Source organism: Hyperoodon ampullatus (assembly GCF_949752795.1).
Source record: "Hyperoodon ampullatus genome assembly, chromosome: 5".
In the NCBI taxonomy this organism is placed as follows: domain Eukaryota; kingdom Metazoa; phylum Chordata; class Mammalia; order Artiodactyla; family Ziphiidae; genus Hyperoodon; species Hyperoodon ampullatus.
The window spans coordinates 80,269,592-80,284,773 of NC_136918.1; the positions used below are offsets into that span (position 1 = coordinate 80,269,592).

At 46.0% G+C, this 15,182-nt stretch overlaps 1 protein-coding gene across 1 annotated transcript in view; it reads left to right on the plus strand.

Annotated features, from left to right (window-relative positions):
• The window catches only part of FSTL1 (follistatin like 1), a gene marked incomplete at its 3' end in the record, with an annotated part of 48,607 nt that overhangs the window by 32,738 nt on the left and 687 nt on the right, over positions 1-15,182 (plus strand). The window contains exons 3-10 of the mRNA XM_079705473.1: positions 529-633; positions 3,327-3,456; positions 4,294-4,326; positions 5,605-5,735; positions 9,328-9,446; positions 11,001-11,113; positions 11,437-11,547; positions 12,469-12,545. Of these exons, the coding sequence (XP_079561599.1) occupies positions 529-633; positions 3,327-3,456; positions 4,294-4,326; positions 5,605-5,735; positions 9,328-9,446; positions 11,001-11,113; positions 11,437-11,547; positions 12,469-12,545 (819 nt within the window). The remainder of the gene's footprint in view (positions 1-528; positions 634-3,326; positions 3,457-4,293; positions 4,327-5,604; positions 5,736-9,327; positions 9,447-11,000; positions 11,114-11,436; positions 11,548-12,468; positions 12,546-15,182) is intronic.

The window sequence follows — 15,182 nt, forward strand, 5'->3', positions numbered from 1 at the left end:
GATTTTGGTCCTTCAGATAGCCGTATCTCTCAAGCATTTCCACTTCTGCCTGGCTTGCTCTTCTTATCCTTTAGGAGTCAGTTAAGGCATCTTATCTTCAGAAAGTCTTGTTTGAGTCTCACCTTCCTGTTGTTAACACTTCCTCATTGCTTTCTAGAGGTCTCTTTATTCTGTTTCCTTGGATAGCCATGGAGCTTCTTGAGGACAGGGACTATGCCTTTTTATCTCCAGTCCTTAGCCTAGTATTGGCATTTAATGGGTGCTCAATAAACGTTTTAGAAGAAAGGAAGCATGCAAGAAAGAAGCTCTTGCTCTTTGAGAAACAATCTTAGAGATTCATAGGTAGCTGGGCTTGAGAAGGAGCAGTGCCAGCAAGATTGATGCTGGCTGTTGGGGAGAACTTCTGGCTGTTCAGGACCCTTCGACTCTAGGCCACGGCCCGAGCCTGAGAGATAATCACCACCATTGGCTCATCCGGAGATGGGCTCATCTCACTGACAGGGTTTCCTTGATGATTTTGTGTTTTAGGAGGAACCAAGGAGCAAATCCAAGATCTGTGCCAATGTGTTTTGTGGAGCCGGCCGGGAGTGTGCAGTCACAGAGAAGGGAGAGCCCACCTGCCTCTGCATCGAGGTAAGTCCTGAGGGTGGGAGCCAGAGGACGGTGGCCAAGGCTAGTGTGGTTACCTCGCTGGAGCTACCAGTCTGCAGAGCAGTGCCAACGATTGCATCATCTTTATAAAAGCACACCTTGTCTATCTGAGAGAAGTGAAATTTTTATCTCAGAAGTTAAAAATCAGATGTGAATGTAGGGATATTTTTCCTTTTAAAAAAGGTTTAGCTTTGGGCTTCCCTGGTGGCGCAGTGGTTGAGAGTCCACCTGCCGATGCAGGGGACACGGGTTCGTGCCCCGGTCCGGGAAGATCCCACATGCCGCGGAGCGGCTGGGCCCGTGAGCCATGGCCGTTGAGCCTGCGCGTCCGGAGCCTGTGCTCCGCAACGGGAGAGGCCACAACAGTGAGAGGCCCGCGTACCGCAAAAAAAAAAAAAATGTTTAGCTTTATAAGAGTTTTAAATTACAGAATTAACAATTGCTTTTTATAAGTCAAGTAGTACAGACATTTATGCAAACATAAAATTCATAATCTTCCCCATAACCCTCAAATCCCATTAGTCTGAAATAACCAGTGTAAACAGTTTGGTGTATATTTGTTCCACATGGGTTTTTTTTCTATGCAACTATAAACATATAGGGTTTCCCCCTATTTTATACAAAAATGGGATCATAATATAGACAGATCTAGATATATGCAACTTGTATCTTATACTCATTAATATATAACAACAACCCTCTAGGTCAGCATGTATAGTTCTAACTCATTTTTTAATAGCTCAATATTTAGTGATATACAGGAACCAGATTTATGTAGTCATTTTCCTATAGATGGACATTTAGGTTGTTTCATGGGTTGTTTACCACTACCAACAATGACATCTTTCTACAAATATTCTTACATGCTGCTGGCTTTATCTCTGTAGGATTGAGTCCCACTGGGGCATGCTAGGTCAAAGGATATGCATATTTTAAAATACTAGATGGAACGCAGATTTCTCAGGTTTGTTTTTGCTTTTAATGAAGGTTAAAAAACAAAGTGACCTTTTAAGAAATACTTCTTTTGTAGGCAGGATTCTTGCTCTTGGCAAACATAAATAGCCTGGATGTGTGCCCTTTTTTCTCCTTTCTGTCAAATGAACCCAAGACTGGAAATTCATCTGTAATTCTACAAGTAAATACACCCACCTTAGTCCCCTGTTGAAAGATCCTGACCCATTGTCCCAGAAAGGAAATCCCCAACTCAGAAACCTGCAAACCAGATCTGCTGGGGACTCTGGGATGTCCTCACTAGTGGTGTTCCTGGCCACTACGTGGCCATTTAGGGTCCAGAAACCTGCTGTCTAGCCTCAGCTCGGCCACATATCATTGTGTGATTTTAAACAAATTAGTTGCCACTGGATGCCATAAAGACAGACCATGTTTGGCTTTGCTCAGGGCCAGCACATGGTAAGAAGCCAGTGGTGGTAAGTATTGGTTAAAAGAAGTTTGTCTGTCTGGGCTTTGTTTTTCTGGTCTATACGTTGGAAAGGTTGGGCTACTTTCCAGTTGCAGGGTTCTGTGTTCTTTTACCACCACAGCTACTCTTTTTTGCTTTAGTGCCTTTATTAGGTCTGAGCAGAACTTGCTCCCCCCTTACCCCTTTCAAAAACCATGGAAGTCTCGGGCTTCCCTCCTGCCAATGCAGGGGACACGGGTTCGAGCCCTGATCCGGGAAGATCCCACATGCCACTGAGCAACTAAGCTCGTGTACGACAGCTACTGAGCCTGCACTCTAGAGCCCACGAATCACAACTGCTGAGCTCACGTGCCACAACTACTGAAGCCCGCCCGCCTAGAGCCCGTGCTCCGCAACAAGAGAAGCCACCGCCCGCGCACCGCAACAAAGAGTAGCCCCCGCTCGCTGCAACTAGAGAAAGCCTGTGCGCAGCCAAAAATAATAAATCAATACATCAATAAATAAAATTTAAAAGAAACCAAAAAAATCATGGAAGTCTAAAGAAACTGAGCTTGCCTGTCACAGTGGCACTTTATATAGTATAGCCAAAGTAGACTCAGGTTGCCAAGTGAACCTTAGTTCATTTACTATCTAGTCCTTCACAAAGACCGAGGCACCCCCTGCCCCTGCCTCACAGCAACTGTTGTGAGATTAGGAGAAAAACAAAATACTAAAGAAAGCAAGAGAGCAAAGTTTCTTGTAGCGAGACCCTGGAACAAGTGAAGAACTGGGGTGATGGGGGTTGAGCTGTATGTGCCTGCCTTTCGGTCTCTCCACATTCCCAGCTCTGGCTGTTTTGTGTCGTAGAATGTTGGAATTTTAAGGGATCTTAGATCATCCAGAGACATTGATTGATTGCCTTTCTACAAAGTGATAAAGTGATAGATAATCCAGATTCCTGACTTCGAATAAAATGCCCTTCCTGCTAATTTGATAGGGTTGGAGTAGGGATAGAAGAGATGACCCTGGGCCAGGATCAGCACAGAGCACCACGAGGGGCTGCAAGGTGATGTGGTCCCTCCAGCAATGAGTGGGGTAAGGTCACTGATGCCAGAGCTGAGGCTCCCTGTTGCCCTGGCAGGATAGAAGGCATCTCTGCTGGTGGGGACTCCCCTCACAAGATGGCTCTGTGTGCGTGTGCACATGTGTGTGTGTGCACGTGCACACACACTAACTCAGCCCTAACTATACCAACATCCTCCGCGGTCTGTTTCAGCAATGCAAACCTCACAAGAGGCCTGTGTGTGGCAGCAACAGCAAGACCTACCTCAACCACTGCGAGCTGCATAGAGATGCCTGCCTCACTGGATCCAAAATCCAGGTCGATTACGATGGACACTGCAAAGGTAAAGAGTGCTCTCATCACCACATCACAGCTCCAGCTGGGGAGCCATGGAACGGAGCAGTGTGGCCTGGCTTCCTGGAGTCCTTTCCACCCTGAGCATAGTGCCCAAAGCTGTGGAGACCACCCAGTTGCCTGGAGAGGCATCCCCTTGGTGCTCATGAGCCTGCTGGGTTTGCCCTGGGTGGCCCAGGCCTCTACCCTGTGCTTCCTGCATCAGATTCCCAATGTGGCTTTCAGTGCTGTCTGGAGATGGATAGTGGATAGGGAACCACATCAACAGTCAGTAATATGGTAGTATTTAACTGAATTCTGTACCTTTTTAGAAAGCAGATAAATTTCACATATCCTATGCTTTTTAAATTTGGGCACCTCTCAGCCCTGATAATATTATATTTCCTCTAATTCACACTCAAACCATTGCTATTATGGTAAGAGGGAAGGGGTCCCAAGCTTGTTGCTAACTAGACACCAGCCTCCTGGCCAGCCTTGAACTTCCTTGGAGAAATAAGAAGCTGTTTCCCACATGTTGGTCTCCATTTCTTTGTCCATAATGATTCTGTATGAATTCTCAAACTCCCAGCAGCACCGCCCCCTCGCGAGCTAACAGTAGGAGGTGTGAGATCAGGAGGGTAACTCAGTGGCCTCAAAATGTCAAACAAAGCAGGGAAGCAAAGATCCCCAAACATGGGACCTGGAAGGAGAGGATATAAGGACTCAAGACGAAGTGATGGAAAGATATAAGTGGCCCCCTTAATGTGGGCAGTTTTAATCCTAGCAATACACAGAAATTTCTTTTTTCCTCACTTTGCATTATGCATTTTCTCCTTTTGTTTTGCAGAGAAGAAATCTGTAAGTCCATCTGCCAGCCCAGGTGAGTGCCTGTTTTTTCTACAGTGTGCATCTTAGGAAGGAAATTCCATGTTCCACAATGCCTGCCAAAGCTCACAAGATCTTCAGTGTGTCAGAACTTGTGACCCAGAACTGGTCGCTCCTCAACATAGCTCACAAAAGCTGCAAAACTGCATTTTTTTGTGCTTGTCACGGGAAGCAGCTGGTTGGGTCAGAATGTTGGCTGTGTTTTCCATTTTTGCTGAGTAATGATTGAACTGCAAGGATGGGAAAGCCACCAAGTCCCTCCTTCAGTGCTCTGTGAGACCTGCGGGTGTCACAGGACAAGGAGAATCAAATAGGACAACTCGTTTTGAAAGGGGTGATTGGAAATGACAGTGAGACTCTTTCCATGGTTTTCTCTGAATACAAATTTAAAATTTCCTCATGATTTATAGTTACCAGACTCTTTTAGCATACACTTTTCCTTAGATCCTCACAATAACCTTGTGAAGTAGCTTTTACTATGATTACCTTATAGATGAGGAAATCTAGGCTCAGAGAAGTTAAGTGAATTTCCCTGAGTCACACAGCTAGGAAGTGGCAGAGTGGGGGAAAGTGCCCGTAGTTTCATTTCCCTGACTCAGTGCCCTTTTCACATCCCAACATGTGTTGCCTCCAGGAATTCCCTTTTGCCAAGGCTTTCCCTTCTCTGCTTCCCCATCCACTGGACTCTCAGCCCCACCTGTTGTTGCCATGTGGCTTACAATGAACAGCTGTCCAGAGCAGGGCTTCAACGTGCCCTTCCTTGGCCTCATTTTCTGTTGTTCATAATGAAGTATAAAATTTTAAGTGGGAGAAGTTTTTAAGTGAGAGAGTCGAAAAGCTATATAGAAAGAATCAGAAATCCAGTGCATAAAGAATTGTAATGTTCTCACCTATTCATTTTTTATTTCAGCTCATCTTTGAGCCAAGAGAGCTGTTCTATTGATTGATTTTTCTTCCCCTCAGCTTCCTAAAGTTAATGAAAATGTCCTTTATTTTTCTTTCTTTTTTCTCACCTTAGCAACATAATCTGTTTCAACATTCTCAAACTTTATATTTTTAGACATGAGCTTGAATCCTGGGTTAGATACTTTCTAGTGTGTACCCTGGGCTGACTCCTCTGTAAATGTGTGTAATAATCCTGTTTCCCTGGATTGCTGTGAGAATTCAGTGAGATGACACATGCAGACTCCTGGGCACTGAGTCCCCACGTACGCGGTGCTCGGTGACATTGGGGTCCTCACTGCTCGGCTGGCCTCCCTCCCCTTTCCTGCAGTCGTTTGCTATCAGTCCAACCGCGATGAACTCCGGCGTCGCATCATCCAGTGGCTGGAAGCGGAGATCATCCCAGATGGCTGGTTCTCTAAAGGCAGCAACTACAGTGAAATCCTAGACAAGTACTTTAAGGTAATCCAGAGTTGGAGTCAAAGACGGTTCAGCCCGGAGAAAGGGAGACTTCCTCTCCCATTACCTGATCACATCTTCCCAGACCACAAGGAAACGTAAACCTGCATAGAGTCCCTGAGTTTCTTCATAGATCATTCCATGAAGCTGTGACAGACAGTGGGACTCCAGGAGTCCAGCCTTTGGGATCTAACACACATGGACTGCTCCGTTTGGGCAATTAAAGCCACAAAGGTCTTGGAGAGCCTGTCCATGAAAAATATGGCCAGGCTGTATCCCCATCCTCCATATGACACCTTGTAGAGCTGCCTGCCAATACCCAAACCCAGACCACTTCAGCCTCTTTCCCGCCCAGTTTGGCTTTTCTCTAAGTCTTTAACTTGACCATCCATGGCCTGCAGAGTTTCTCTTCATCTGAGGAGAGTCAGTGGACTGGTATTTCATGGGTCCAGAATTCTTCATGAACCTAGATATTGCTGTTCCCATTGTGTTTAGTTGAAGAGACAGATCGTTCCAGTTGGAGGGAGGAGAGATGCTGCTTTCAAAGAGGAAAACGAGGGAGGAAATAGTATTTAGCAATGAGTAGGGCTGCCATGATGTGGAGATCTTTCAGAGAGCTTGAGACAGTTGTTGGAAGAAGCAGTTAAGGGCGTTCCTCCTGCTGACTGATAAGGACATAGTCGCACACATAGGTACATCACACCCAGATAAACATACCACACACAGAAACACAGACATACACACACCACATACAGAGATGTGCATGCCACACAGAGACACATCCTACACACACGTTCAGGTGCCCGCATTCCCGTACCTGCACAAAAGCCCCCCTCACTTACAGACACACACATCTCTGGGTAGATGCCCTTGGAGGCTCATCCCCAGAAGGACGCCCTCACATGCCCCCAGGGTGTGTCGCAGGCCTAGCCAGCCTGGACTCGGGGGCGACGCACACACACAAGGGACTTCTTGGCACCTCTGTGGCCACTGAATGTAGTCAACACCTGCGTAGTCTGTGGCTTCCTCTTTCTCACTGGCATCATGGACCCCACAGATGGAAACATATCAGGTTGGGTTGAAATAGGATATTGGTCATTTAGGACTTCATATGTGTTACCGTCTTTAGGTAGAAGTTTCTCTCTGTGACAGAAAGTAAATCTCTCTGGGTTCCAAGTGTTTGAGAAGAGAAAGCACAACCTCTCACTCTGTCTTCTCTCTCAGCTACTCCCACATTAGAGAGCCCTGGGGGCAGGGGTGTTTCCTTGTCTACAGAAAGGAGCCAGGAGAGTTGGACATGAGCAGAAGGTTACTTAAAAGAAAATGATTTTTTGGGCTTCCCTGGTGGCGCAGTGGTTGAGAGTCCGCCTGCCGATGCAGGGGACACGGGTTCGTGCCCCAGTCCGGGAAGATCCCACATGCCACGGAGCGGCTGGGCCCGTGAGCCATGGCCACTGAGCCTGCGCGTCCGGAGCCTGTGCTCCGCAACGGGAGAGGCCACAACAGTGAGAGGCCCGCATACCGCAAAAAAAAAAGAAAAGAAGAAAGTGATTTTTCGAAAGCCAAGTGAGCAGCACCTGCTGGGTCGGTCGTGAGCAGTGACTTTGCCATGGTCATTACAGCCCAGGAGCCGTGGGGCCCAGGACACTCTTTCCAGGAGACCTCCTGGGACCTTGTAACCGTTCGTGGTGGCCCCTTGATGGCACCCTGCCTTGGGCATCACTGGCAGCTGCTGTTAATTTGATTCTCAAGGACCAGGGCCACACACCCCCTCCACACATCTCCACCTCCTCTGGCAGTAACTCTCTCTAATAGGCTCCCATCTAAACACTGCAAGGCCACTTGAGAAAGTAGCTTTTCTTTAGGGCGTTCTCATGCTAACCAAGAAAGCTTACTCCTGACTGACAAACAAATGCTCGCTCTTCCCAGTGTCTTCTGAGAAAACAGGGTTTGCACTGTCTACTTGTTGATGATTATCAAAGAACCATATGGTGCAATCTTCAAAGGGAGGCTTCTTCCCACTAGGCAGACAGCTGCCTGTTGCTGAGAGATCAGTATCTCACAGAGACTGTTTCTGAACCAGTGAATTGCCCTCCAGCCCAGTCGGCATTCCTTACATCAAAATCAGTTGCAAAACAAATCTAGTCGGAATTTGGATAAGAACCAGAATCAGACTCTCATCTCAACTGGTGTTTCAGTCACAATTTTTAGACAAAAGCATAACAGAGTGAAGACGGGAAGACCGGGTAGAGAGAGCCTTTTATGACCGTGTCACACACACACACCCTGAATTCCTGGTGGCCAGGGCTGAAATTGGAGCCAGGGTATAAGTACAGTGACCAGAGATCTGAGACCTTTTCCTAGGAATTAGGATTAGAATGATAACTAGGGATTAAGCAAAGGCCTACAGAGCTGTTTTATACATACCCGTCCTACATACCACGGAAAGATTTACAACCTTAGAGTGGAATGCACATGACACATGACAGTCATGCAAGGAGAGTCAGTAGCTGTATCTTTCCCTTCTACCTGGAAACCTAGTCAGACTTTTCTTCCAGAATCCCTTCCACTGTCTGGGAGCCACTTTGAAAGTAACATGGGGGTGCTGATTATTTCCCAGGGTAGCAATATGAGGCAGCCTAGGGAAAGAATTTTGAAAAAAAATTTTTTTCCACTAGAACTATTTAGGAGAGCAGCAGTATCCAACTTGGACTTTGATCAGAGCCTTGAAATTGCCACCCTCCTCGTGCAGCTAGGGCCTGGGCATCCTGAATTGTCCCAGATGGCTAAGGTCTCAGTTTAGCATCTTGCCAAAGGGAGGACAGTACTGAGCTCACTACACCCTTGCCTTGTGCTCATGGGGTGTGAGCTGGGTCACGAGGACAGGCTGCACCATCTACAGTGTAGCCTGCAGCATAGGGAGGAGAGGTAGGGGGCTTGCACCACCTCCACGGGCAGGTTATCAATGCAAGTAACATGCAGGGGCCTTTGCCTTTGACTTCTCACTGATGAGGTCAGCTAGGTGTACCAGTGTGAGAAGTAATCACTGAAAGCAGGCCAGCGAGGCTGGAAATCAAGCAGCAAGAAATGGTCCTGTGATTCCCAGAGTGAGCTCTGAGGGTCACCTGCATCATTGTTCCCAAGCAGCGTGTTAGAAATACACATCCTGGGCTCCGACACAGATTCTGATTCACAAGTTTGTTCCATGATCATTAGGGTTTGAGAACATGGAGTGGTGGAGTGAAGTCAAGAATGTCTGGAACAGGGTCAGGGATGCAGCTACAGAGACCTCTTAAGCACCCCCAGGCTCCTTGGACAGTGCAGGCCTAGGTTCAGCTGCCATCCTGAGCAGGGTCTAGGATTGAAAGGCCCTCAGTGACCTCTGCCCAGACACTTTGACTCTCTCATCTTGGGGCACAGGTGCCTTCCTTCTCTGGGTGCCCCAGGGCTTCGAACATTTTTTGCTCAAAGGGCAGAGCAGGGTTGGACGGTGTCAAGAAGAAGATGAACCAGAGATGGGTCAGGCTGAATGGGGGAATGATAGAGCTGGGGTTTTACAAAACGCTCCTGAAAGGTCACTTTGTCCCCTTTCTAGAACTTTGATAATGGTGACTCTCGCTTGGACTCCAGCGAATTTTTGAAATTTGTGGAGCAAAATGAAACCGCCATCAACATCACTACCTATGCAGACCAGGGGAACAACAAGCTGCTTAGGTGAGTGGAGTGAGGGGGTAAGGGAGAGGTCCACGAGGGAAGGCTGGATAAGAGAAGGGATTTGAACCCCTTCCTACCTGCAAAGGAGCCACCAGTGTCAAAGTCAATGTGAAGTAAAAAGCAAAATAGGGATTCTGTCCTGGTCTCTGTGAATGTTATGATATCTGATCAAGTAATTACTGTTTTTGGCCAGAAATTGCAAGGAATGGAAGAAAGTAATTTTAAAATAAATGATCAGGGCTTCCCTGGTGGCGCAGTTGTTGAGAGTCCGCCTGCCGGTGCAGGGGACGTGGGTTCGTGCCCCGGTCTGGGAAGATCCCACGTGCCGTGGAGCGGCTGGGCCCGTGAGCCATGGCCGCTAAGCCTGCGCGTCCGGAGCCTGTGCTCCGCAACGGGAGAGGCCACAACAGTGAGAGGCCCGCGTACCGCAAAAAAAAATAAAAAATAAAAAATAAAATAAAATAAATGATCACATCAGACCAAAGTTGTTTCTGAGTGTCGTGGGTGATGTTTTAATGTTTAATTTTCTTAAGGAATTACTTTAATGTTCTATTTAACGATAGGTCTAAAATAGCTTTAGTTCTGATTTTAAGATAACCAGTGCTATTTCATGTAGAGAACTCTAATTGTTACAAATGTAAGCACGTTCCTCTCCTTTTCTGGTATTATTCCAGAGTAAATATTAATAATAATTAACCCCTAAGAAACTTCTGGTGTGGTTCCAGTATACTGGTAAGAATTAAAAATAGGAAAAGCACCTATTTGTTCAAAAGATTTCAAAGCATGAAACCCAGATTCTAGGATTCTTTCCTAATAATAGCCCATGACCTTAAAGTATAATATCTGTAAATCCTTCTTATTTTGATAACCTGAAATGCGGTAATATTTTACAAGTTCAACATCTGATCCCCGTAATACCCCAGTGAAGGAGGGCTCCTTGTTCCCATTTTACAGATGAGAAAACAGGTGCGGGAAGGTTGAATAACTAGCCCAAGGCCATTTGGGTTGTAAGTGGTTGAGTCAGGACTCAAATCCAGGCCAAGGGGAGAGGGAGGGAGCTGGAGTTCTAGAAAACTTTTCTGAAAGATCTCTTAGCAGAAGGGTGATAGTGGTGATGCTGGCTTCAACTCATGTTCTTTCAAATCACACATGCATTTCATATCATCTGTTCCTACCACTTCTGTTTGATTTTTCTAGTTGGGTTGACTTGACACGCATAGCATGGGGAAAGGCAACTGCTAGTGGAAGGTATGCAGGTGGTGAAACATTTGCCAATCCAAGTGGACAAAACCATCCAGGAAACTTTAGTCATCTTGGGCATATCATTTGAACAGCTTGAGTGATCTGACATCCCATATAATAAACTAAAGTTTAGATGCTTACAGGAGTCGGGACGCATAGTGGTTGTAGGAGGTCAGTGTAGAAACGTTCTCTTTAAATAGTCCCCTTGGCCACCTGTGGAGGCCTAGGTCTGTGTAATCCTGATGCTTAATTCCTTTCTTTGGGACTGAAGCTGAGGTCTTGCTGACACGGTTCTCCTGTGTTTCGTTTCAGAGGACTCTGTGTCGATGCTCTCATTGAACTGTCTGATGAAAATGCTGACTGGAAACTCAGCTTCCAAGAGTTCCTCAAGTGTCTCAATCCAGCCTTCAACCCTCCAGAGAAGAGTATGCCTAACCTAAGAAATAGGGATGGGGTTGTAGGGAGTGGGGACATTTAGAGGCGGCCAAGATAGAGGGGATCGTGGAACTCTCCAGAGCTTACTAAGAAAATTCCCTTCCACGATTCTAGACTGGGCGCCAGCCCAGCATCTCTGAGCTGAGATTCAGGTCCAAAAATCTTCGGGTTGATGGTGGCGTTTGCTCAGATATGGTGCCTCTGAGGGACAAGCAGGTCTTGTCTGGGAAAGGGGTAACATGCACAGACTATAGCCAAGACGCCCTGTTCCACCCTTGCCCTAAACTCTTGCCTCTTATTTCTGGTCCTGCAGAGTGTGCTCTGGAGGATGAAACATATGCTGACGGAGCTGAGACCGAGGTGGACTGTAACCGCTGTGTGTGTGCCTGTGGAAACTGGGTCTGCACAGCCATGACCTGTGACGGTGAGCTGTGCACCTCACACAGAAAGGAGGGACGGCACGGAGACAGCTTCCTTCGTGAAATCACCCTGAGAGAAGTCAGGGTGGGGATGGTGGGGAAGAGTGCAGTGGCTGGGTCCCAGCAAGGAAACTGGGGAGCAAGAGCCTGGCTCATACTTGTAATGTCAGAGCTCTCAGGGGGCAGCATTGAGGGCAAAGCACTTAATGCCAGATGCATTATGTTGGAAAGTCACTCCAGAGGTTTGGAACAAGAGAGGTTCGAGACCCAGGACAAGACCAAATGTTGATAAGAGATTAGAATGGTAATAATAATAAAGAAAGCAAATGCATAAGAGTGAGAACTACATGCATTTCTTCTAAGCACTTTACATATTAACCCACTTAATCCTTATGACAGCTTAGGAAATCCTATATGTCAAAGACTTAGGTGGTTGGAAGACAAAATGGCTCTTGCTTGCCATCCATGCCAAGCAGGAAAAGGAGGCATGTTCATAGACATGTTTGAATTAACAGCATTGGGTCCCCAAAAAGAAAGTTGAGATAGTTGAGACATGGGCAGGGTGGGTTGGGAGATAGAGATGTCAGGGAGAGTTTGGGGAGGAGGGGGCCGTGCACAAGTCAGCATCACCACTATCACCCTTCTACAAAGAGATGTTCCAGAAAAGTTTTCTAGAACCCCAGCTCCATCCCTCTCCCCTTGGCCTGCATTTGAGCCCTGGCCCAGTCACTTACTACCTACGCACATTACTTTGGAGGTGTCCATTGCACTGGGACGCTTGGTAGTTAGAGAAATGTGGGTAATTCACCTCACCTTCCATATGGTAAATGGGAAATGAAATTGAGAGCCTAAAAGGTAGGTATTAGTGGGATCCCTAACCGGCCTCCCTCAGCCACCACTGCTCTGAGCCTTGGTTCTTCTTACAGGAAAGAATCAGAAGGGGGCCCAGACCCATACAGAGGAGGAAATGACCAGATATGTTGAGGAGCTCCAAAAGCACCAGGTGAGTTGCAGCCTCCATGCTGGTTCAGGTATCCCTGATGCCACCAGGCCCTTCCACCACTCAAGACACTGCGTAACTCCACAGGTGACCAAGGAGATGTGCTCTGTCCCATACAATAGGTCCCGAACGATATACCTGTATACCTGTATTATGCAAACCATGATACATGTAGCTCCCTGATGGAGTCCTTGTGGGGCCAGTATGCCCCAACAGATGTAGGTTACAACTTGGTAAATTGCTTTATAAGTTAGAATCAGCTGAGTGGTGGTTTGCAAATGTGTTGGAAGTGGTTTGCAAATGAGCATAGTCTAAAAAACCTCCTATTTCTTTTCACCACCAGTGCCCAGACCCAAAGACTGTGAGCCCCTTGAGGGCAGGCTCTATGACTTGCTCACCACTGTAGCCCTGCATTTAGCACAGGGTCTGGTGTACAGTTGGCTCTCGATGAGCATGAAATTAGTGGATTTGGACCACAGCAGAGAGGATTTAAGTTAAATGCCAAGCTAGCTAGAACATAGCCTGGAAACTTAAAGATTCTGCTTCCTAGAGACTTGAGAAGATAATAAATCAGAATTCTGTTCAGGTTCTATGCCATTAAGTTGAAGACCTTCTTGGGGAAAAGGTTCTTAGCAGAATAGTGACCCACTGACATATTTTTCTGAGGGCCTAGGGAGAAAACATGGATATGCTGGACTTCTAGGCCTGTCTTTCCACTGGTTTACCTGTAGTTTTAACAGAGGATGTTGCTCCTTGAGTCATCTGTCTGTAAACTGGGTCTGGTAATACGGGCCTTCTCTCTGACATATAAGTTTTTAAGGAATATAATGGTCACAAGAACTATTGAGATGAAATATTTGACTTGAAAATCAAGAATTGTTAGTATTAATAATAAATGCTCATATTTATTGATGCTTTTTCATATGCATTTTCATTATTGTCACTGATAGTGTAGAAACCTCATGTCATTTTTTTAAACAAATGCAGAAGCTCCTAGCCCTTTGTTTTTCCATATTTCAGCAGCCTTGAGCCTCCAGATGAGTATAAACCCTTAAAAGCACATAGAACTTAATAGGAATTCCTTTCGTCTAGGGTGGAGAAATGATCAGAGTAGACAGTGGGGAGTGAATGATAATAGCTAACATTTTTTAGCGTCTCTGTTTTATGTGAGTTGCCTCGGAAGCAGACGCTAAGGCAAGGACTCAAGTACAAATAGTTTATCTGGGAGGCAGTCCCAGGAAACGCCAGAAGGGGAGTTGGGAAGAGAGCCCAGGAAGGGAAAGAAACAATAAAGAGTGTGTATCCAGGCTTGTTACCACTGGGAGCAAGTGGAGCTTAGTCCTGTTGCAGAACTCCAGGAATAGTTATTGTGCACAAGGGAGCAGGGAGCTGGGCTATGCCTGTATGAACTCCCATCAGCCATTGGCTGAGAGCCGCCACCAGCCAACATGAATTCCCTGGCATTTCTGCCCTGTCAGCATGTGTGGGCAGAGCAGGCTCCAGCAGCCAGAGAAAGCCTCAGGCAAAGAGATGCAGCTGCTGGCAGTAAGAAGCCAGGCCAGTGTACTGAAACGTTAAAGGCACGGGCCATGGATGGGGCACCAACAGTGTGTACTAGATGCCAGACACTTGTTTTTTATTCCCTATTTAATTTTTTTATTGAGATGTAATTCACATACCATAAAACTCATCCTTTTACAATATACAATCCAATGGTTTTTAATATATTCACAAGATTGTCAACCATCACCACTGTCTAATTCCAGAGCATTTTCATCTTCCCTAAAAGAAACCCCATACCCATTTGAAGTCACTTACATTCTCTCCTCCCCCAGCCCCTGGCAGCCACTAATCTACTTTCTATTTCTATAGATTTGCCTATTATGGACACATATAAATGTAATCATATGATATATGGCATTTTCTGTCTGACTTTTTTCATTTAGTGTAACGTTTTCAAGGTTTATCCTTGTTGTAGCATGAATCAGGACTTCATTCCTTTTTATGGCAAAATAACATTTCATGGTGTGGATGTACCACATTTTATATATCCATTCATCAGTTGATGTATATTTAGGTTGTTGCTACTTTTTGGCTATGATAAACAATACTGCTATGAACATTCTTCTACAAGTTTCTGTGTGGACTTATGTTTTCAGTTCTCTTGGGTATATACCTAGGAGTGAGATTTGCTGCATCATATGGAAACTTTGTGTTTCATCTTTTGAGGAACTTCCAGACCGTTTTCCAAAGTGAATGTACCATTTTATATCCTCACCAGCAGTATTCCAATTTCTCCACAAACTCACCAACATTTGTCATTGTCATTATTTCTTATTAGCCATCCTAGTGGGTGTGAAGTGGCATCTCATTGTAGTTTTGATTTTCATTTCCCTAATGACTAAAGATGTTGAGCATCTTCTCATCTGCTTTTTGGCTATAAGTAAGAATGTCTTCTTTGGAGAAATGGGCCACTGGTGTAAGAGGTAGTACTCATTTTGTAGTTGAAGACATTGAAACACAGAAGATTTCATAATATGCCCAAAGTCCCCCAGAAAGTCACACACCCATGATTCAAACTCAGGCCATCTGCCTCCAGAGCCTGTTGCTCTTTTTGTGTGTGTGTGTGGGGGGGGTGTG